Raw genomic sequence first — 22,951 nt, forward strand, 5'->3', positions numbered from 1 at the left:
GAGGATCATGTCGAGCTGTTTTTAGTTCTTCTGTTTGTTTGTTTGTTTGCCCTGGTTGGGAGCTAGCTGCACCCACCAGGGCAGGGTGGAGACACCCATGCAAGCTGGCTTGTGTGTGAACCCTGAGGTGCTGGGGTTAAAGGCTTTGCAAAGGAGCCAGGGTAGATTTGCCGGCTGCTCTCCTCCTGGTCAGAATACTTCCACTTTCAGTTGTGAAAGAAAAAGCAGGAAGTGAAGTCCCCGGAGCAGGGCCACGTTAGAAAGCTGGGCCATGGCCTGAGCCAGGACGGCTCAGCTCCAAGCAGGGCATAACTGGGGACACTCTGCGGCCAGGCTGCTTGCCTGCATGGACGCGCCGAAGCTGCCCTGCCCCAAGGCTGAGAAGAGAGGGACAAGGGCTCCTGTACCAGGAAGAACTCAGAGCCAGGAAGCCCCATTCGCTGGAAGCCTAGGGCGCTCGGGCCCCTCACCAGGCAGGGTAAGAGGACGGTCCGTGGGGGAGGGGTTGTTACTCAGCCAGGGGCTGCTGTGAATGTGTGACCCAGACATCCTGACTCCCCATTTCAGCAGAACAGCTGGGAAGTTAAAGCTTGCTGGGTGTCCCACGTGTGCATGTGCGTGTGTGTGTGTGTGTGTGTGTGTGTGTACACACACACCACCTTCTCTTTCCCCACTGATGGCTCCCTAGACACTCCAAGGGCCACCTGGAAATCCTTAGTTCAGGCAGGATGAGGGAAAGGATGAGGAGGAGGCAAAGATGGCTCTTTCTCTCGCCTCTCCTGGGCAGAGCGACTTCCACAGAGACCATCTTTGTGTGCCTGAAAAAGCTCCACGTGGTGGCCTGGAAGCTTAGCTTCAGTCTTCAGTAAGTCCCTTATGGTTAAGAGTTGATTGTGTAATTCAAACAGACCAAGAGCCTTTTCTGAATGAAGCTGGGTACCTTTTCAAAGGTAAGGTCACAAGCTAACTTTACAATCACCTTGAAGCATTTGAGGGAAGTAGACATTTGGAAAAATCTCTGCATTTGGGGCCTGGGATCTTGTATGGGATACCAACTTTTATTGTAATGGTCTTATTTGAAGAGTGGGGTTGAATATAAAAGTCCAACTTCTAGGTAATTGCTATTTTTAAACAAGTAGTGTAAAATAAGATAAAATACTAGTTTACTTTTAAGCAATAACCTAAAGTCACTCCATGGAGTCTTCTCCTGGTGAGGGGACAGGTGTTTCAGGTAAATACAGAATCTATCTTGGTGTGGCATAAAAATTTTTGTGGGTACCACTTGTGTGCCTGGCCCAGTGAAAGAAATAAAAACCTAAATAAAATAAGAGTTATAAATGCAAGTGCTTATGGATGAATAGAGTAGATGGTATCTGATGGGCTGCTGACAATGAAATAGGGCAATTCATATTGGGTACACGTCAGAGAAGTACATTCAATTTAATTTAAGAAATAAATAATACTGCCAGGTGCCGGTGGCTCACGCCTGTCATCCTAGCTACCCACAAAGCTGAGATCTGAGGACTGAGGTTCAAAGCCAGCCTGGGCAGGAAAGTCCATGAGACTCTTAGCTCCAATTAACCAACAGAAAACCGGAAGTGGCGCTGTGGCTCAAGTGGTAGAGCACTTGCCTTGAGCTGAAGAGCTGAGGGACAGCGCCCAGGCCCAGAGTTCAAGCCCCATGGCTGACAATAATAATAATGATAACAATAATAATAATGATGATGATGATCAAGAAGCTGAGATCTGAAGATTGTGGTTAGAAGCCAACAGTGGCAGGAAAGTCCATGAGATTCTTATCTCCAGTTAACCAGAAAAAATCCAAAAGTAGAGCTGTGGCTCAAGTGGTAGAGCACTGTCCTTGAGAGGAAAAAAAAAAAAAAAGCTCAGAGACAACTACCAGCTACTGAGTTGAGTTCAGGCCCCAGGACTTGTGCCAGGACTGGCACAAAAACAACCACACTGTCTGAGCCCAGCTCAGACCTGGCCTGTAATCCTAGCTACACAGGAGGCTGAAACCTGAGGAGTTTCAAAGCCCAGCCCCCGCAGGAAAGTCAATGAGACTCTTCTTTCCAATTAACTACCCTCCCCCCAAAGCAGGAAGTGGAGTTGTGGCTCAAGTGATAGAGTATTGTGCTTGAGCCCAAAGACTCAGGTACAGTGTCAAGATCCTGAGTTCAAGCCCCTGGGCTGGCACCAAACAAACATCTGCACCAAACAATGTTTCAGCCCTGCAAGTTAAATAGATCCTGACCTAAAGGGTCTTTTCTCCCTGGCTATACTATAAATCTTTTAGGGCACAGATGCAGAGAGGGAGCTATGGATGGAGACAGGGAAGAAGAAGAAGCCAGTGATGTACCTATACATAGTAGCTGCACATGCTTAATCAAGACAGCCTTTCAATGTAGATGGCTTTCACCATATTGTAGTTAAGAAAGGAACAAGGCTCAGAGAGGTGAAGCAACTTCCCCAAGGTCACACAGCAACAGCAAGTTATAAAACTTAGAAGCTGCAGGCAGTTTGATGCTAAAAGACTGTTCATCGACTCAAATGTAAGATTAGCTTTCCTTTAGATTTCCTAGACATTTTAATTCATATAAAGATACTTATGCCAGGAACTGGTGACTCATACTTGTAATCCTATCTACTCAGGATTTGAGATCAGAGGAGGCTGATATCTGAGGATTATCATTTGAAGCCAAACCAGGCAGGAAACTCTGTGAGACTCTTATCTCTAAATAACTACCAAAAAGCTGGAAGTGGAGCTGTGGCTCAAGTGGTAGAGTGCCAACCTTGAGCAAAAATGCTAAAAGATACTGCCCAGACCCTACTTCAAGTCCTAATACTGGCACAAATACCAGCAAATTCATGTGTAGTGACCTAGACACTAAATATTGGGGTTTGCATACTTTTCTGTAAATTTCATAGATAGCATTTATTGAACATTTTCTATGGTGTTCTGAATACATTTTAATATTCAACTTAAAAGTCCTATGAAGTGGCTTCTTTATTTGGTAAATGAGGAAAGTGAAGTTCAGAAACACAGTAATGGCACTAAATGACCTATGATTAGATTGAATTGGAATTTGAACTCCAGCTCACTTAGTTCCAAAGGCAATCAGGGCCTCTATTTCCAGTGAGTCTAGTGTCGTGCATAGGCCAAAATCAATCAGAAACTAGAAGAAATATATCTTTTGAAAATCCTTCCATCTCACATCCATAAAACAGAAGCAGGTTGGACATTTGCAGAGGCTGGGGTGAGGGCAGGAGGTAGAGTATTAATGTTTAATGGGTACAAGTTTTTATTTTGGGGTGTGATAAAAATGCTTTGGCATTAGATGGGATTATGTGACATTGTGAATGTACAAATGCACTGAGTTGTTTGCTTTAAAATGGTTCATTTTTTGATCACTCTTATATGCATTGCACCTTTAAAAAAGAAAAGAAAAAATACCTTCCAGGCAGATGGGTTTCCAGACTAGAATTCAGAGACTATTTTTAGAACCTGTAGTGTGTGGCTTGCTCAGTCTGCCTCCCATGGCTCCCCAGCAGATGTGCTGAGCCTTGGTCAGATACAACCAGAGTGACTCTCAAGTCTGGCCACCTTCTGCAGGTTGGTGTGACCCCCAGCAGCCATGGCCTCAGCCATCATAACTCTCACCTCATTGTGCTGTGCGTACATTCAAGTCTGCTTTTGCCATCCGTAGCCAGGCATCCTGAGATCAGAAATGGACTCCTCTTGCTAGCTCCCTCCTGTGACACAGGACCTGACCCTTCCTGGATTCTCTGTTCATGGAGTGTGAATAAACATAAGAGTTCATGGGGTTTAGAAGGTCAGATAGCTCATGCTCTGCTGTTGTAGATCTCTGAATCTTGGGTCATTCTATTCTAAGCACTGTGGTGTTTTGAGTGGCTTGCGGGAGGAAGAGAAGAGGGCGTTGAGTCAGAGATAGACCATGTCTCTTTCAACTACAGTGTTCTATTTAAGTAAAAATGAGGACTTATTGACAGGTGCTGACAATGTATGCCTGCTCTCTGAGCTACCTAGGAGGCTAAAATCCAGAGGATCCCACTTTGAACCCAACCCAAGTTGAAAAGTCCATGAGTCTCCAGCTCCAAAATAACTAGCAGAAACACAGGCTGAAGTGAAGGTGTGGCTCAAATGGTAGAGCACCAGCTAAGCAAGCAAGTGGAGAAAGTACTGGAATGATAATAATAGTGTCATTAAGGAAAAGGAAAATGGGGGGTTATGACTGCATGTAAAGGGAATGAAGACTTTGATCATATCCTTTCTTTTGGGGCATCGTAGACCACAACACCTGATATGGATAAGGACTTGAAAGGTAAGGGAATAAGAAGGAAAGAAAGCTACTCTTTGCTGAGGACATCCCAGGGGCTCAAGAGCACAGCAGCTATGGTACATGGGGCTTGTCTGTATGCAGTTGAGAGAAATCAGTGCTCAGTGACATTCAATAACTGTCCCCAGGACCACTCGCCTGGGAACTGGTAGAGCTGTTACCCTGGCGTCTGAGGAGACAACAACCTTAAAAATTTATCTTTGCAGCCAAGCAGTGGTGGCTCATGCCTGTAATCCTAGCTACTACAGGAGTCTGAGGTCTGAGGATCATGGTTCAAAGCCAGCCCAGGCAGGAAAGTCTGTGAGACTCTTATCTTCAATTAACCACAAAAAGCCAGAAGTGGAGCTGTGGCTTAAGTGGTAGAATGCTAGCTTTGTACACAAAAGCTCTGGGACAGGGCCAGAGCTGAAGCCCCAGGACAGTTTCCCCCACTCCCCTGAAAAAAGTTTGCCTTTGCAAACCAGAGTGTTGGCAATAAAGCTTACGGCTTGTATCTTGCGTCTGTTGGCTTTTGACCATTGGTCCAGCAGGGTAACACGAGAGCAGATTCTGCAGAGAACTGGGATGGGGAAGCCTCTTTCACAACCTTTTGCGTCACCCAGTCTTTATTCCTGCAGAGGTGATGGGGATCTAGTACTTTGTCCAGCCTATCTACCTTTTTACCATAACCTCTTATCAAGTCCAGCGGACTTGTGATACTCATTCTCCTTACTCGATTCTTTCATGATTCACTTGGTCAGCAAGAAGTCCAAGATACCTTTAGGAAATGTTCACCTGGACAGCAGGGCTGTAAGATGATGATTTGTTTGAAGTACAATGGTAGATCAAGGTTGGCCGTATCAACCTAAGTGCCAGTGGGATTTGTTACTTCCTGTTGCTGCCCTGTGGGTGGTACCACAACTGAACGAGTGAATTGAGTGAGTCCACTCTTAGTATTTGACTTCATAGGGGATAGGTTATTAAATACTATTCTCTCCCACTGGTCAAGGCCTGGTCCCCTCTAGTGTCTCGGTGAGTCAGATTGACTCTGATGGCGCCGTAATGGCACCAAGCCCCAAACACTACCTCATTCATCCTTCTCAGGGGCCTTTTCTTCTGTCCTATCAACTAATGGAGGATCCTCTTCACTGTTTCTCACCTGAATTCCCACTGCCCCACCCCTCTTGTTACATCCAGGTCCTTCCCCCACTTCCATTTAGGCCCATCCAACCTAATGTAGTCATGGGTCTTCTGAGTAAAAAAGTGGATAAGAAACAACATTGGAGAAAGAAGGCAGAGATAAGGAGTGAGGTTGGAATCAGCCATCCATGGGCTCCATCGGTGGAATCATCACTTCTGATTATTCCTGGCAAAGAGATCATTGGCAACACTGCCAGGAGCGCAGGAATCACACATTGTTGGGTCTCTATGCGCCATAAAGATATTGTGATCAATGCTAGTCTATTGTAGCCTCTCCCGTCTTCAAATTCACGAGCCCACTCCACATACTGAGCCATTCTGCATGTGTTTGCATGTTACATGGACTCATAAGACACCAAAGGCAGGAGTTACATTTTCTTTTTCTTTTTTTTTTTTTTTTTTGTTACCAGTCCTGGGGCTTGAATTCAAGGCCTGAGCACTGTTTCTACGCTTCTTTTTGCTCAAGACTAATACTCTACCACTTGAGCCATAGCACAACTTCTGGCTTTTTCTGTTTATGTGGTACTGAGGAATTCACACATGCTTCACACATGCTAGCCAAGCACTCTACCACATTCCCATTCCCTAGGAGTTACAGTTTCTAAGTATCTGCTTCTCAATTCCTGGTATAGTATCAGGCATGGGTCCAAGACTTTGTTTGCCTTATTAAAAGTAAGTATAAAGGTAAATGAGAGGTAGGCACCAGTGGTTCATGCCTGTAATCCCAGCTACTCAAAAGGCTGAAATCTGGCTTAAAACTACCTAGGTAGGAAAGTCTGTGACACTCATATCTCCAATTAACCACCAAAAGCCAGAAATGAAGCTGTGGCTCAAATGATAGAGCACTGGCCTTGAGCAAAAAAGCTAAGAGACATCACCCAGGCCCTGAATTCAAGCTCTAGTACTAGTGCGCGTGAGTACACACACACACACACACAGACACACACACACACACACAAACACACACACACACACACACACACACACACACACACACACACACAGAGCACATGAAAAGCACAGAAAATAAGCCTTGGCCATGCACATTCTATCAAGGGCTTCCAAAGCAGGGGTACATCCCACAGGGAATTTGTCTTAAAGTATTGTGGTTGTATGAGGGAGCTTAATTATATAATTAGTATATAGTATGTGCTTTGAACCCAAGTTCTCAGTGAACCTTGACCTCACACAGGCTAGACCGCTGAGTGTTGCTCACGGGGTAAAGCCCTTGACTATGGAATTCCGCAGGAAGATACAGTCACAGGAAGGTACGGTGGACTTTGTGACTCTCCACCTACAGGAGTAGATTATGTTCCTTGTGGGACTGAATTCTTCAGTGAGATTCCTTTAGTAGACTCCCCTCCCTCGATGCCTTCCTCTGAACTTGTGCCAATAGTGAGCAAAAGAAAGAGATTCCCACTGTACCTCACAGCCCATGCCAGGTGTGCTAGAATCCACAAGCTCATAGAAATGCACATGGAGTGGTCACAGGGGGACGCGTTGAGACACAACACCCCTGACTGAGAGGAAACAGCTAATCCTATCCCGTTTCTCACAGCCTTCCTGAGCTCAGTTCCCAAAGCATTTCTTATGCAATTAGGCAGCAAAGATATCACCAGTGGATATGCCTTGAAAACCCAGATTCACTTATTGAGTATTTGCTTGTACTCATGGATGTCACCCCAAGCCCAAATCTCACCTTTCCACTACCACATGCTCTCCAACTTGGATGGGCCAGATACACCCTAGCACTAGTACTAGGGAGAGAGAGGTGTGGGAAGAGGCAGTCACTTGTTTGTTTTGTTTTATTTTGTTTTCCCTCCCTTCTAATTATTTAAACAACCAAATTGAATCTTTCTGTGGGATGGGAAACACTCTTCAGCCACCTCCTGGAGTTTTAGTAAGGTTCCTTTTGGTAATGCTGTCTTCCTGCTCTGCTCACGTGGCGGTGTGCCTACGCAGTCGTTGTGGAGGTAACGCGAAGCCATTTTCTAATCTGCTTGGGGACAGCTCCAGTGTTTGTGCTTCTGTGTACCCTGGAGCAGGTTCCCAGGTGAGGAGAGGAAGCTGGGTCATGGGGTGACTATGAGGTGGTGGCCTGAGCACACAGGCACCGGTGAGTGGCTAGGAAGCTATCTACAGGCTCACATGTCAGGCTCTTACACGAGCCTCTTAGGTATTCTGGAGTCAATGTTGAAAGGTGCAGATATTCACAGCCCCAGAGACTCAGACTTTACCTTTGTTCTGGTTTCTTATCTGCTGAGGAAGTAAATGTGTTCCACTCTCAGGGCTGAGACAGGATCACCAGGCCTGGAATGGGTGGTGTGGAGCACATAGTGTGGGACCTGGGAGAGCTGCACTTGCAGAAACAAGCCTGGGGTGTATTCCTGTGTGTGTTCCCAAGCAATGCACCCACCAAGGGGGAGTAGCTTCCTAAGGTAGCTTCCAGAGGTAGAGATGGGGTAATACAGGGCCCTATATATCATTGTTTGTTAAACCAAACAAAATCTGTGCTTCAGAGGAAACTGTCAATCCAGTGAGATCGATTCCCCTCCTAATTAAAATTCTCCTTCTTTGCTAGATCCTCAAGTCCTTTTTGCCTTACTCGATTTTTAAAAAACGTTGTTGTTGCTGTTACCGTTCCATGGTGTTATAACTATCTAGTTATTGTTTAGACTTGTTGCCCAACTCCCCAGTGGAAACTAATCCCAAGAGGGTGAGATTTCACAGCTAAAGCTGCAGCATCAGAAATGATGTCTGATTGTCAAGCCCTTCAGTATGTTTTGATTTAATGACTGGATACTCCAAAACTTTCTGAATCTCCATTTCTAATCCCTCCCCTTTTATCCACCTTTTCCCGTTCGAATTACTGTTTTATAAACACAAATACATGTAAAGTTCATCACAAATGAGAACATGCTACACCAACTTGCCCACCTACTTAGCAATAGATTGTGGAGTTTTCATTACATGTAGATTTATTTATCTGCCATGAGTTCCATTATGTTCAAGTGCTATATAATTCATATGGTTACCTATGTACCCAGGATAGGATACCTATGTATCCTAGGCTCTTGAATTAAAAGCATTATAGCTTTAATGATGATGAACTTAATATCTAAGAATTAATGTTATGTGGTAAGCACCACAATTATATTTATAGCATTATGAGAAAGATATTACTATTGTTATTTTACAAAGGAGATGCTATCTGGCTGCCCCAGTTCACAAAGAAGATAGCTAAAATTCTTTTGGCTCAACCCATCCTTAATGTTTTATGAATCACTTGTAACAACTTTAATTGAGCTGATATCTTCCTCTAGGATAAATGAATAGGAGAATCGTTAGGTCAAAGGGCATACATTTAAAAGGTGGCAGAGGGAAAGTTGGCTTTAAAGTGTTCCACGTGTTCCTTTGTTTAGGAAATTAGATCCTTGCCTGACTGACATGTTTGTCTACCTTCTGCCTTTTATCTTTTGACTGTGTGTTTGGTATCTTTTCTGAAAGGCAATTAAAAAAATTATGTAATCAAACTTGACACTTCTGTTCCTAGATTGCAGTTACATGTCAATCTTCAGTCTTATACCAACATCAAAAAAATTTTCTCCAATACTTTCTTCCCAAATATCCTTATGAGCCAGGCACTGGTGGATCATAATCCTGTAATCCTAGCTGCTTAGGAAGGTGAGAACTGAAGATTGTGGTCAAAACTAGCTAAAGCAGAAAAGTCTATGAGAGTATTATCTTCAATTAACCAGCAAAAAGCCAGAAGTGAAGTTGTGCCTCAATTGATGGAGTGTCAACCTTGAGGAGGAGGAGTAGGGAGCCAAGCAAGAGTGTGAGGCAATAAGTTCAAGTCCCAGTACTGGTTCACAGATACACACACACACACACACACACCCCTACCTTATGGTTTTTGTAGTTTCGTATTTAAGTCTCTTAAACTTATTTAAGCTGAATACTTATTTAAAAGTCATTTTAATAAGTCTTTATTAAGTATTTTAATAAGTCTCCAACTTATTTTTGTTGGAGTATGGCAGCAATCAGCTTTCATGTATTGTCTCTGAATGGCTAGACAGTTGTCCCAATATCTTTATCATAACTAAAAGAATAATCTATTTTACCTTGAAATACAACTTTGTGCTTGACTATAACATGTTTAGGGTTTATTTCAGGATTATTTTATTAAGTAGACTTATCCGTTTATGACCAATAGAAAATGTCTACAGCACAATAATAATTATTCAAATTTGGGCATGTTTACTTCTTTACAACCTACCCAATTGCCATTATTTTCAAATTGTTTCATCTCTTCAGTGTACTTTCCACATAGCTTTTTAGTTCCCAGGGAAATCCTGTTGGTCTTGATTAGGGTTGTATCAGATGTATTGACAGGTAAAGACTAGGACTTTCCACATTTCAGACCTTTGTATATGCTACTGATCTCAATTTTTTGTTGTTGTTGTTGGTGGTGGTGGAGCTTGAACTCTGGGCCTGGGTGCTGCCCCTCAACCCTTCTGCTCAAGGCTAGCGCTCTACCACTTGAGCCATAGTGCCACTTCCAGTTTTCTGGTGATTTATTGGAGATAAGAGTTTCGCAGACTTTCCTGCCTGAGCTGGCTTTGAACTGTGATCCTTAGATCTCAGCCTCCTGAGTAGCTAGGATTACAGGCATGAGCCACCTGCACCCAGTGGATCTCAACTTTTTATGTGGATCTTGTACCTTTATACTTTTATTTTTACTAATGAGAATGACATTTTCCCATACTTTTCAAATTTACTATTTGTGTTCAGGGTAGTTACTTTGGTGTCTGGTCACTACAGCTCCCATTTCTCCTTTTTCGCTCAAGACACTCCACTCTACGAGCCTCCAGCTCCACTTCTAACTTTTTGCTGGTTCATTGGTTTATTCTCAGATTAGTCAGCTCAAGCTGGCTTTGAACTTGAATCCTCAGATCTCAGCCTCTTGAGTAGCTAGGATTATAGATGTGAGCCATTGATACCTGGCTTCCCTGAGTCATTGTGGCAAGTCATGTTATCCTCTCTTTCCCTAGAATACACACACACACACACACACACACGATGCAAATGAGTAAACTGGTGTTAGAAAAGGTGAAGTGCTGTGGCACACTAGGCCTCTGAGAAAACTGGGTGGAGGATCTGGCAATAGGCACATGCCTGAATCACCTTCACTGCAAGTTAAGGAAGGCCAAGACAATCACATCACTTCAGGTATGCTCATAATGTAATGGGCTTACAATGTCCCATTGACTTTTTGTCCTCATTTTGTCTACAAATATGGTCTTTGTGGTTAAGGACAAAGTGGAAGGTGGCAAGATTTTAAGGATCACATTAGGTTAGAAATGGGAAACCCTGTCAACTGAACTTTTATATACTTCTAAACAGCATATTGGCCTTTTTAAAGTCATTAAGTGTTATAATCTTGTGTGACATCGTCCCTAGGACATATTGAGGACAAAGGAAAGAATGTGTTAACTAGCTGACTGTGAGAACTTAGGGACTCTTGGTTTCCCTTTTAATGAGCTTTCTGTCACCACAGGATGAGCTCATACATGTAAGAGAATAGAGAAACCAATTAAACCCCAACAGACTTGTGCCACTTTCTACAAGGTAGATTTTTTTTTAGTTTATAATTGCAATTTGCATATCATTATTGCACAAAAAATAAGTCACTCTCCAGGCCAGGAAAAAAAAAGCAAAGATGGCTTGCATTATTTTCTTTACAATTCAAGAAACATGAGATAACAATAATTTATGTCTTGGCTAGACTCCCTCCACAGTCAACAATGCAGGTGTCTTTCTTCCAATTCATTTAAGCCTGGAGAAGGAGAATTACCCTCCATGGTCTGTGGTGTGTGCTGGAAACATACCATCTATAAGCTTAATTCATTCTCTTACCAAAATGACCATATCAATTCATTATCTTATCAAAATGCTGATTTGTAAGGACGCATCTCAAAATTGGCCATGGTGAGTTTTCTTTTCTTTTTGAGACAGGATTTTGCTGTGTAGCCCAGGCTGAGCCTCAGATCCACTATATAATTCAAGCTAGTCTTGAACTAACAATCCTGCTGCCCCTGTTTCTGTAGGGCTGGAATTACAGGTGCAGGACACCACCATACCCAGGCAGAATGAGTTTTGCTAGACTTGTGTGTGTGTGTGTGTGTGTGTGTGTGTGTGTGTGTGTGTGTGTGTGTGTGTGTGTGTGTGTGTGTGTGTGTGTGTGTTGGTACTGGACTTGAACTCGGGGCCTTATACTCTCGTTTGGCTTTTTGGCTGAAGGCTAGCCCACTTCTGGCTTTTTTGGAGGTTAATTGGAGAGAAGAGTTGCTGGGGTTTTTCTACATGGACTGGCCTCAACCTTGATCCTCAGATCTCAGCCTCCTGAGTAGCTAGGATTATAGGCATGAGCCACCAGCACAGTGGTTGGACATCTTTTGGGGAATTTGAGAGCAAAGGATAATGGGTTAACTGAGGGTTTTGTTTTTTGTTTTTGTTTTATTTGTCGGTTGTGGGGATTGAACTCTGGGCTGGGGCGCTGTCCCTGAGCTCTTCAGGTCAAGGCAAGCATTCTGCCAGTTGAGCCACAGCGCCACTTCAGGTTTTCTGGTGGTTATTGGAGATGAGTTTCATGGACTTTCCTGCCCTGGGCTGGCTGTGAACCATGATCCTCAGATCTCAGCCTCCTGAGTAGCTAGGATTACAGGCATGAGTCACTGGCACCCGGCCTGCAGGTATTTAGAACAGACAATTCCAAACTAGTAAAGTAGTCCCTCGTTCAATAACAATGGCATGGGCACAAGAGGCATGGCAGCCATGAAGCTTCAGCTAGAATGTCAGCTCAGGGAGGGCATGGTTCATAAGGGACCAGAGCCATTTTACATATTGAACTGTGTCATGGAAAAGAAAAAGCCTGGTCCATGACTAGAGAAGGAAAAATAGCACTAAATAAGGTGACCAGCCAGCTAGCCTCTGAGGAGGTGACTGTAAGAAATACACAAGCATATTAGATCTGAGGAATAGGGTTAGAGGCAAAGGAAGAGCAAAAACTCAGGTTCAGAGGAGGAAATAGGCTTAAAGGTAGGATTCTGAAGGGGATTCATACACACAATAAAGAAATCCAAGGTTCTCTTATACCACATGGATGCTGTGCCCAAACCCAAAGTCTTAGGCAAAAACACAATTGTGTAAAAGAGAGACACTCTCAAGAGAAAACTGTAATTTAGCCTGAAGACTTTGGAGCAATAAACAGCCAAAAAGAAAAAGTCTAGATTAGAAATTTTCCTTTAAGGAAATGAGATTTATGGGAGTTGGAGCATGGCTTGGTTGGTAGAAATGAATGAAAGTGTCACATCATGTGTCAAATTTGAGTTCCAGTTTCACAACACCCCCCCCCAAAAAAAGTAAAGAAAGAAAATCAGACTTAAGCCAGGTGCTAGTGATTCAAACCTAAAATCCTAGCTAGTTAAAATCATAATTAAAATCATGGACAGAAAAGTCCATGAGACTCTTGTCTCTAATTAACCAGCAAAAAGCTGTAAGTGGAGTTGTGGCTCAAGCAGTAGAATAGCAGCCTTGAAAGAAAAAGGCACATGAACTCTGAGTTCCAACCCCAATATTGGTACAAAACAAAGAAAAAGGAAGGAAGGAAGGAAGGAAGGAAAGGAGGGATTCTTTGTCTATTTTGTGGTTCATTTTTTTTGGAGGGGGTGCAGTCGTGGGGCCTGAACTCTGGGCCTGGGCACTGTCCCTCAGCTCTTCAGCTCAAGGCTAGCGCTCTACCACTTGAGCTACAGCGCCACTTCCGGCTTTTTTTTTCTGCTTATGTGGTGCTGAGGAATCGAACCCAGGGCCTCATGCATGCAAGTCAAGCGCTCCACCACTGAGCCACCTTCCCAGCCCATGGTTCATTTGTAATGAAAGTTCTTTATATATCCTTTAGAAATTTATCAAGGGAAGACTTTAAACCAGCCAAGGGGCAAAATTGGGGAGGGAGGTTCTGAATCTCAACAAGATTGGTTGAGGAAGTATGGAAGGGGGCATGGAGGTAGGAGATATTCCTGCATCTGGCTCACACACAAAAGCAGTTAGAAGCCAAGAAAGGAGTGACGTTGGCTCTGGCCATTCCGAGGAGGGTCAGCCTGGGATCTGGAACAGAGGCATGCTGCTGTTCAAAAAGCTGGGAGAACTTTTTCTGTGGGTTGATCCTGGCATGTGTTGTGGCTTGCTCTGCTGTGTATTTATGACCCAGAAGGGGAACTCCCAGCCACAGCATGATGAAACTCTTTTTTTTTTCCCTTTACTACCACACACTTCTCCCTTCTCCATTTGCTCCTAATGAGGAGTGACCTTAAAGGAAAAGGAAATGTCATCACACCAGCTGCTTGCAGGGGGTTCTGTGTAGTAACAGAGCCATTTATTTGATCATGTGTGGAAATATTCACAGAGTAGAATTGTAACCAGAATTTCCCTATCCCACACTATAGTTAAGATCTCAGCTTTCCACAGCCCTGGCCTTCTCCTACTGAGAGAGTGTTTATAACACACAGCATAGTTCTAGATCCTTTCTAGGGCTGATCTCATAAGATCTAAAATGTATATGTGTGTGTTAAGCATTAAAACAGACACTATTAAGAGAGTGCAAAGACAACCCATGGAACAGGAGAAACTATTGAGATTATATCATTGATAAGGGTCTGGTGTCCAGTATATATAAAAGAGCTCTCTTACAAATCAACCATAAAACCCCCAAAGAATCCAATTTAAAAAATGAACAAGAATCTGAATGGACATTTCTTCAAAGAAGAAACACACATGGTTCACAGCACCTATCATCAGTCAGCTGGGAAATGAAAACCAAAAGCACATTGAGATTCCATTTCAGACCCATTAGGACTGTGACTTTTCAATACCCCAGAAAATAACACTGGTGGTGAGGATATAAAAAAATTAGGACCTTCTTTCTTGGTGTGGCATATAGGATGCTGCTGCCACTGTGGAAAATAGTGTGGTAGTTCTTCAAAAAGTGAAATATAAAATTATCATATTACCCAGTAATTCTCCTAAGTATATACCCTAAAGAATTGAGGAAGATACTCAAACAGAAATTGGAATAATAATATCCACAGCATCCCAAAGTAGAATTAATTGAGATATCCATCAAATGAAAATAGAAAAATGAAGTATGCCCAGGTGACAGAATCATATTTGGCCATAAAAAGGAATATTACTGATGCATACTACACTATAGATGGACCTTAAAAATACCTTATTAAAGAAGTCAGACACAGAAAGTTATATATTATATGATTCCACTTATATGAAATATTTAAGATAGTGAAATCCATAGGAACAGAAAGCAGATTAATATTCAGCCTAGGAGCTGAATGAGGATGAAATGGGACATAACTATTTAGTGGGTATGGAATTTCCTTCTTTTTTTGGAATATTTTGAAACAAAAGGCGATGGTTGCACAACCTTATAAATGTAGTAAATACTACTGAGTTTTTGGTTTGGGAGTTTTTTATTTTTATTTTTTGTTTTTTGGTGTGGTTTTTTTTGTTGTTCGTTTTGGATTGGCTTGTTGTTTGTTTGTTTGTTTTGTTTTTTGTTTTGGTAGTACCAAGGGTTGAACTCGGTGCTGTATGCTTTCTAGGCAGAGTCTCTCCCACTTGAGCCATATTTCCAGCTATTTTGCTTTGCTTATTTATTTAAAATAGGGTTTGGCTTTTTTTGTCCATGCTGGCTTGGATGGTAACCCCCTGTTCCTACTCACTACTGTAAACTGAGATGGTCATCTTGTGCCACTACATTCGACTTTGTTGACATAGGATCTAGTGAACTTTATTTATTTATGTTTTTTTTTGCCAGGGCTGGCCTGGGACTATGATTCTATGCTTCCCAAGTAGCTATGATATAAATTGCCCATTTTAAAGTAATGTGGAAGTGGCAAGAAGGAACTATATGAAATTCCAGGTATCTCCTACTTTAGTTAGATACCCGGTCAATGATAACAAAGGGAACCAGTAAGTTACTTCGGTTGATAGATAAATGTATCCTTCAATACCTTCTTTTTTTTTTTTTTGCCGGTCATGGACCTGAACTCTGGGCCTGGGTGCTGTCCCTCAGCTCTTCAGCTCAAGGTGAGCGCTCTACCACTTGAGCCACAGTGCCACTTCCGGCTTTTTCTGTTTATGTGGTGCTGAGGAATCAAACCCAGGGCCTCAGGCATGCAAGGCAAGCACTCTACCACTGAGCCACCTTCCCAGCCCTCCTTCAATACCTTCTGCAAATAAATTCTCTTTTCACTCTCAGGAAGGTAGGATTGGAATTTCTAACCATCTCCCTCATTGTTCACGTAGTAGGCAGACTCATTTATTTCACTTGTGGGCAATCTAACCAAAGTGTGCCTAAAAGAAATCATGTATTGCAGACCTTGGTCCACAGTAAACGAGGAAGTAACTTTCAAAGCTCTTACAATTTGCCACTAGTTAAACTGAGGTTGTAATGCTACCTAGTTTCCAGTTCATACACAAAAATCCAAAGAACTTGAGATTCACAAATTGATATAATTTCATAATTATATGAATTTCATAATGAGTTTCATAATTTAATAATATAAATTTCATAATTTCAATATGAATTTCATAAAAATGCAGAGCCTTGCAGATGAAAGTTGAAGCAAGGGTATATTTTAGCTAAGAGAGAAGAATAGAAAGAATTAGAGAAAAGGAAGAAACATTTCCTGCCCTTAATTTCATACAGTATTTTTTACCTGGAATCTTTATAAAGCAGGCTGGAGGGAATATATGTGATCATGCCTGTCTAGCAATTCCTGATCATCAGAGACAATCAGTGGTTCTGTGTGGCCATAATGATTGCTGTTTATTATTCTGAAACATGGAGATGTACTCTAGGCCTACCCAGAACACAGGGACAATAGGTGCTTCAGGACTTCCCCTTGCCAGGTCTGACCTCCATTTGTGAAGAGTGTACAGCTTTGTAACACCTTAAAGTAGAAGACAGGTGCAGAGAGGCCAATTATGTTCTTATTCGTGTAACTTCTAAAGAAGGTGATAGAAGGTGAGCTGGCTAATCTGGTTTTTCAGTTCTAATTTCTGTGTCTGCCACGTTCAGTATTTATTGGGGTTTGTTTTTGTTTTATTTATTTTCATGGCTGCTCATCTATCTACCCTGTAGAGGAAATCTGATGGTCAGGTGACCTTGTGCCCATGTGACTATGTGCTAACAATCAGCTGGGGTTGACAGCATGTGCCCCCTTGAGACTAGTCAAAGATTCTCTGTCCCTTTCCTCCTACTGGGTTACATGCCAGGTTGCTCGTCCTCCCTCCTCTCCTCTCACCCCTATAGCACCACCACTGAACAGAACCTTCACCTTTAGACTCTACTCCGAAGAGTATCGTAAAGACTCCCATTAAAATGTAAGTTTGCCATCTGGAGGAGAGAGTAAAAGTCCCCAGAGCCACAACTTGTTCCCACAGTAGAAGAAGCTCCAGGTAAGATCTGTTCATGTGCAGCTAAGATTGGGGTAGAGGGAAGAAGCTCAGGTGATAAGAACCAGCTGGGCTAGTCCCGGTTTTTCAGCCCGAGGGCAGGGATTAGTGGTGGACAGGAGAGGGAAGCACAAAGCAGACTTCTCAGCTTTGGCATGCCACTAGTTCTGCCAGGGTCACAGTGTTGCCTGGGATGGACTCCCTTCCAAGCTCAGGTTAACTTGGTTGGCCTAAATATGTTGTACTATATGCCTGGTTCTTGCATGGTTTTGGCCTCTGGGGTGTTGTATAACTCCAGGTATGCCTGGCCTACCCCAGCTGTCCCAACCCTGCCAAGGAGTTACAATCATGTAACCAGCCCCTGGTAAGGCCTGGCTTTTTTGTTTGTTTTCTTCTTCTAATGCAATGTGGAAGCAAAGAACTTGAGACTATCCTTTTAGTCTCTGGAAATTGTTCACCTCCATAAAATGAAAAGCAACCATTCTGACATCAGGCCACAACCAATCAAGGGGCAGCAAAAAGGATCAGGAATAACTCAGGGTCACTTCTGTGTCTCTTCCTATTCTTGTGCACACACAATTCCTAGGCCTTATGGCTTTCCTAGATCAGAGTACAGTGCTACCCTCACAGAAGCCAGCTGATGTCACCTTCCCCAAAGCTCCAAGGGCAGTCATGATCCTAATCTAATCAAACTTTTATTTGGGCTTATTTTGCCACCTTCTCCCTCCCCCTTCTCCTTTTTTTTTGCCAGACTTGGAATTAAACTTTGGGCCTGCCTTGTTCTTGCTAGGCAGATGCCCTGCCACTTGAACCATGCCCCCAGCTCTTGTTTTGCCTTTTTGATTTTGAGTAGGAACCTTTGGCCTCTTCTTGAGATACTGTTCCGTCAAGAGTTGCAGTAAACTTGGAAGAATGCCAATTTGGAGCTTCAGTTGCTGTTATGTGTAAGGTGCCAGACATATTCAGACACTTGGACCATAGTGGAATCAATAAGAAAAACTGAGTTGTGGTTTTATACATTTTTAGCAAGGAAACAACAATGGGAAATAGTGTGTAAATGTGGACAAGTCACCTTCCCCCTGGGAGCCTCTAATTTCTCATCTGGGAAATCCTACTTTATAACATTAACTCATTCAATGAACCAAGACATCCAAACACTCAATCTCAAGGCTGGACATAGTTATTGCTCCTTAGGCTGCTATTATTATCATCCTGAGTCTGAAAGCTATGAGATCATAGTTGAAAAATGTAGCTTCAACAAGGGTAGTTTTCTCATAGTTGCTCCTGCTAGAGTAGTTTGGAGCTGAACTTGGCTGGAAACTAAGACAATCTGGGATGAGGACACTTTTATGGCTTTAGTTCCTTGAGATCTTTTCCTGGCCTCAAACCTCAGTGCTCACCATGTGTTCAGCCCGGTATCTGGCATCCTTTTTGTGCACCTAGATAATGTTTCTCTTGAGATAGGGGTGGGAAATAATTTCTTAGGGTTCCCTGGGGGAAAGGACATTGGACACAGTCAGTTTGTTAATCTCAGAGGCTCTCCTGGTACTCCCCTCCCCAGAAAGAAAGAAAGAGAGAGAGAGAAAGGAAGGAAGGAAGGAAAAAAGAAAAGGAAGGAGAGAAAGAAAGCAATGAGAAAGGTTTATCTGGCCAGCAGGAAATGTCCTTCAGGCAAAATGATTGATTTCTAAAACCTGTGACGTCACCTCTCCAGACGACTCTCCTCTTCTGTTTGGTTAACACAAGGGAGATTTAACCGGAAGAGTCCCTGACCTGTGGGTCTGCCTGAACTGAGCAGGGGAAGCTGCCTGGCACAGCCGGCTCTGGCTCAGCTTAGGCTGGGTCCAGCTGACCTTCCTCTAGGCTCTGGGAGCCAAAACTAAAAAGGCAGTCAGTTCTCAAAATTATCTGGGAAATGATTAACTTCTCTTCTTTGATCCTTTCCGCCTTGTGTGAGGACGGTCAAGTGGCCAGGGTGGAGAACGCGTTCTGTAATTTCCACCATTGCTAAGGTAAACAGTGGAAGAAATTCTGCCAGAGAGATCCACCTCTCTTTGGAGAGTTTGAGTGTGTGTGTGTGTGTGTGTGTGTGTGTGTGTGTGTGTGTGTGTGTGTGTGTGTATGAGAGAGAGAGAGAGAGCTCTGTAAACACAAACTATTAAGTAAAAAACTATAGCTGCTTCCGCTGACTTTTTTTTCTTGCTCTTCCCCCTCCCCTTTTTTTTAAGGTCTACGTTTCCTGCTGCTGGTCACAAGGATGCTTTTTATTTTTAACTTCTTGTTCTCCCCACTTCCCACCCCGGCACTGATTTGCCTCCTGACTTTTGGAACGGCCATCTTCCTATGGTTGATCAACAGACCTCAGCCATTCTTATCCCCCATTGACCTGGATAATCAGTCTGTGGGAATTGAGGTAATTTTCCAGCCATCTTTCTAGTTGGACAGCCTTGTTCAACCAAACTATAGCTTCAGGTCCAAGGGATAATTCATAAAGAGGAAGGGGTTTAGGTATAGTGTAGGAAAGAAGACTTTTTAGGTTGCTGATCAACAGGCCAACTACAAATTTAAAATTCCATTACTAGTATATTTTTCAATAACAAAATTAAAACATAGCTAGATCACAGGATGCCAGAAATCAAGATCTGAGGTTGGCGAACTACAGGCTTTAGGCAACTTCTTTTCTTGTGTAAGCCGAGAAAAGTTTTCATGTTTTTCAAGGGACAAATAAAAAAGGAGAGGGGTCACACTAAATTTCCCAAAGCCTAAAATAGTCTCATCTAGCTGTTTAGAGAAAAAGTCTGCTAATGTATGATCTAGATGACAGAGACAGGAAGTAGGGAACACTTTCATAGAAATACCCGTCGTTTGAGAAGGGTTAAAGCTGATGTTTTCTTGATTTTAAGTCTGACATCAAGTTAACAATCATTCTGAATACTGGTAGAAACTGAAGGGCTAATTTCTCCTAGTTTTTATCAGGGCACCGGCTTCCTCCTACACCTGTGTTGACACTTGGAAAGTTCCAAAAATGTTCTTTTCATCTCTTTGTGAATAGCATTGTCTCCTTTCATCTTATTTCTTCTTCAGAGAGCAAATTTTCTTGTTCCTTTGCAGACTGACAACCCTTTCTCTTCTTTTCACAAGCTCCTTTCATCTACTCAGGAATCTTACCTCAAGAGTCCTGTGTTCTCTACCATCCCACCATCTTTTGTGCCATCAAACTTTCCACCTTTCTTTACGATTTTGCTGTCCTGTCTGCCCCCAGCCACTCTCTTCTCTCAGTCTTTCCCACCAGAGATCTTTAGGAGTAGTCTCTGTGTTGATTTCTTCTTCTGACCTTCAACCTCTCCGGTCTGACCTTTTGCCATTCAAGCCTTCTCCATGGTACTGGAGACATATCTTTATTTACAACCTACCTTCTGAATTCAATGGCTTCTCCTTTAAGCTTTCTCTCAACTGACCTAAGACTTCTTTCTTGAAACTTTTTGTCATACTCTCTATGAGGTTCTTCCTAAACCAAGGAAGTTTTTCATTGTCACCTGGGTTTTTTCCTCTCTTTATCCTAGGGTGTTTTTTTCCCCCTCAACATCTTTTGATTCATTTATACTAGTTGGCAAATGCACTCTCTACCAGCCCATGCAGGAAATAGTTAAGATTTTATGAGATAGATGGTCCCTGATGTAGCTTGTTTATGTGGCTGTAGTTGAGTGAATGTATCAGTCAATATGCAAACAAATAAGTATGATTGTTCCAATAAAACTTTATGTACAAAAGCAAATGACATGCCAGATTCAGCCCACAACCTTTGCTCTCTACCTTCTAATGGCTGAGAAAACATTTCCCTTTAATGACTTAGAAATGTGCCTGAAAGCTGTGAGACCCAAATTTAATCTTGTAGATCTCACCTCAGGAAGCCGAAGTAACTCAAGCTCTACATGGCTCTTGATTTCACTTCATGTTCCCTTTGTTCTCTATCTCTGTCTCTCTCTCCCTTTCTGCCTTCCTTCCTCCTCCCATTTCTCTCTCTTTCGCTCTCTCTCTCTCTCTCTCTCTCTCTCTCTCTCTCACACACACACACACACGCACATATACACAAACACACACTTTCCTGTTCTATCTCCAAATGATGAATTGTCTGGTTCTTTCTTCTCCTGGCAATATTCCCTTGGGTTCTATACTTGTTATTTATGCCCTTCAAGTGCTTCCTTTATAGACCTTATCTTGGCTAGTAGTTTACATTTTTTTGAACACTTATCCTTTTAGATTCTTTTTTAGACCAAAGATAGTGCTCTACCACTTGAGCCACAGCACCACTTTCAGTTTTCTGGTGGTTTATTAGAAATAAGAGTTTCACAGCCTTTCCTGCCAGGGCTGGCTTTGAACCGTGATCCTCAGATCTCAACCTCCTAAGTAGCTAGGATTATAGGCATGAACCACCGATGCCGGCTCAATTCTCAATTTCCTATTTTCTTCCCCCAGCAGTAATCTTATGATTTGATTTGCCCCCTCATCTTTAAGCTCCCCTCCTCCCCTGCCTTTTTTCAAGTTGTTTGTTTTTTTCTGGTTGTTGCTCTTTTTTCTCTCTCCTACCTTACTAAAATTATGTCTCTACTAAAATCTTATTTCTTTGCTGGAACCTTTCTACTTTTTATATAGAATCAGCTGCTTCATTTATCTCCTGAATCATATATTTTTATTACGGTATGTACTTCACAGTATTATATTACCTACCACATTCCAGAAATGTCAGCATATGAAGTGCTCAGAGCCCCTATTTGATCTAAACTTGCACCTATAGTATCTGTGCCCAGTGCCTAGGATGTAGTGTAGTATGATGCATTTGGCATAGATTTAAACTTGACATTTTCAAAAAATAGAAATCTATGCATAGAAAAATCTTTCTCCTCCTCCTCTTTCTCTCTCTCTTTTCCTCTCTCTCTTTCTCTCTTCATCTTTATATGTATGCACATTTATATGTTACCAGATAGAATCATGACAATTTCTGGGTGGTGGGATTTCAGGTCAGATTTACTGTTTTCTTTAGTTTCATATATTCCAAAATTTCTGTGGTGTGATCATACCACAATTATGAGATTTAGAAAACTGAATTAGAAAGTTGATTCAGGTTTAGAAAATTGATCAATACATGTCAGATTTTTATTAGCTTTTCTTTATAGTTTCACTTGTTCCAAAATTTCTGTGCTAATATTTTACCACAGTGAAGAGATTTAGAAAACAGATAACATCACTGTGACCTCAAAATCATCACTCTTCAGTTCAGCCCCTTAAGTTTTTGTAAAGAGTACAGTGAGACTTGCACTTGGGCCTAAACTTGGTCTTGTGTCTTAGGGAGGAGCGCGGAAGGGTGCTTACCAGAAGAACAACGACCTTATGCGTTATTACTTCTCAGATGCCAAGACAGTGTATGAAATTTTCCAGAGAGGACTTGCTGTGTCTGGTAAGCCTGGCCTGGCCTGTAAGAAGCTTCAGGTGGAACTGTCCCACATTCTTCTCCTCTGTCTCATTTCTAAAACCCCAGCTCTTTAGATGTCATGGCCCAAAAAGGAATATAATGTACAAGTAGAGGCAACATTAGCCTCCGCATGGGGGATAAGTCTTGGACATGGCGCAAGAGAGATGTGGTTTTGAAACCTACTTCTTCCATTTGGACCCACTGGTTAAGCTCACACAAATGACTTTGCTTCTCTGATCTGTTCCTCAACAGAAGAAACTTCCTTGACCAGTGTCAGGAGATAATGAGGTATGGGAAAGGCTTTTGATTAACTCACTAGTAATAGCATCTGTTCAAGAACATGCTTGTTGGACATAAATTTCCCTGTGTTTACACAGGGAGAGTCTGAGGCAGGATTAGTGGTCTAGAT

General features: G+C 42.5%; 1 protein-coding gene across 1 annotated transcript in view; it reads left to right on the forward strand.

Moving 5' to 3' along the window:
• The first annotated feature begins 229 nt into the window (after positions 1-229).
• Positions 230-22,951, forward strand: part of Acsl5 (acyl-CoA synthetase long-chain family member 5) — a 48,694-nt gene continuing 25,972 nt past the window's right edge. Inside the window, exons 1-3 of the mRNA XM_013017606.1 lie at positions 230-478; positions 19,301-19,485; positions 22,419-22,527. Coding sequence (XP_012873060.1) covers positions 19,330-19,485; positions 22,419-22,527 — 265 coding nt within the window. The 5' untranslated portion in view covers positions 230-478; positions 19,301-19,329. The remainder of the gene's footprint in view (positions 479-19,300; positions 19,486-22,418; positions 22,528-22,951) is intronic.

This window comes from Dipodomys ordii, unplaced genomic scaffold (genome assembly GCF_000151885.1).
Source record: "Dipodomys ordii isolate 6190 unplaced genomic scaffold, Dord_2.0 Scaffold36, whole genome shotgun sequence".
Taxonomy (NCBI): Eukaryota; Metazoa; Chordata; class Mammalia; order Rodentia; family Heteromyidae; genus Dipodomys; species Dipodomys ordii.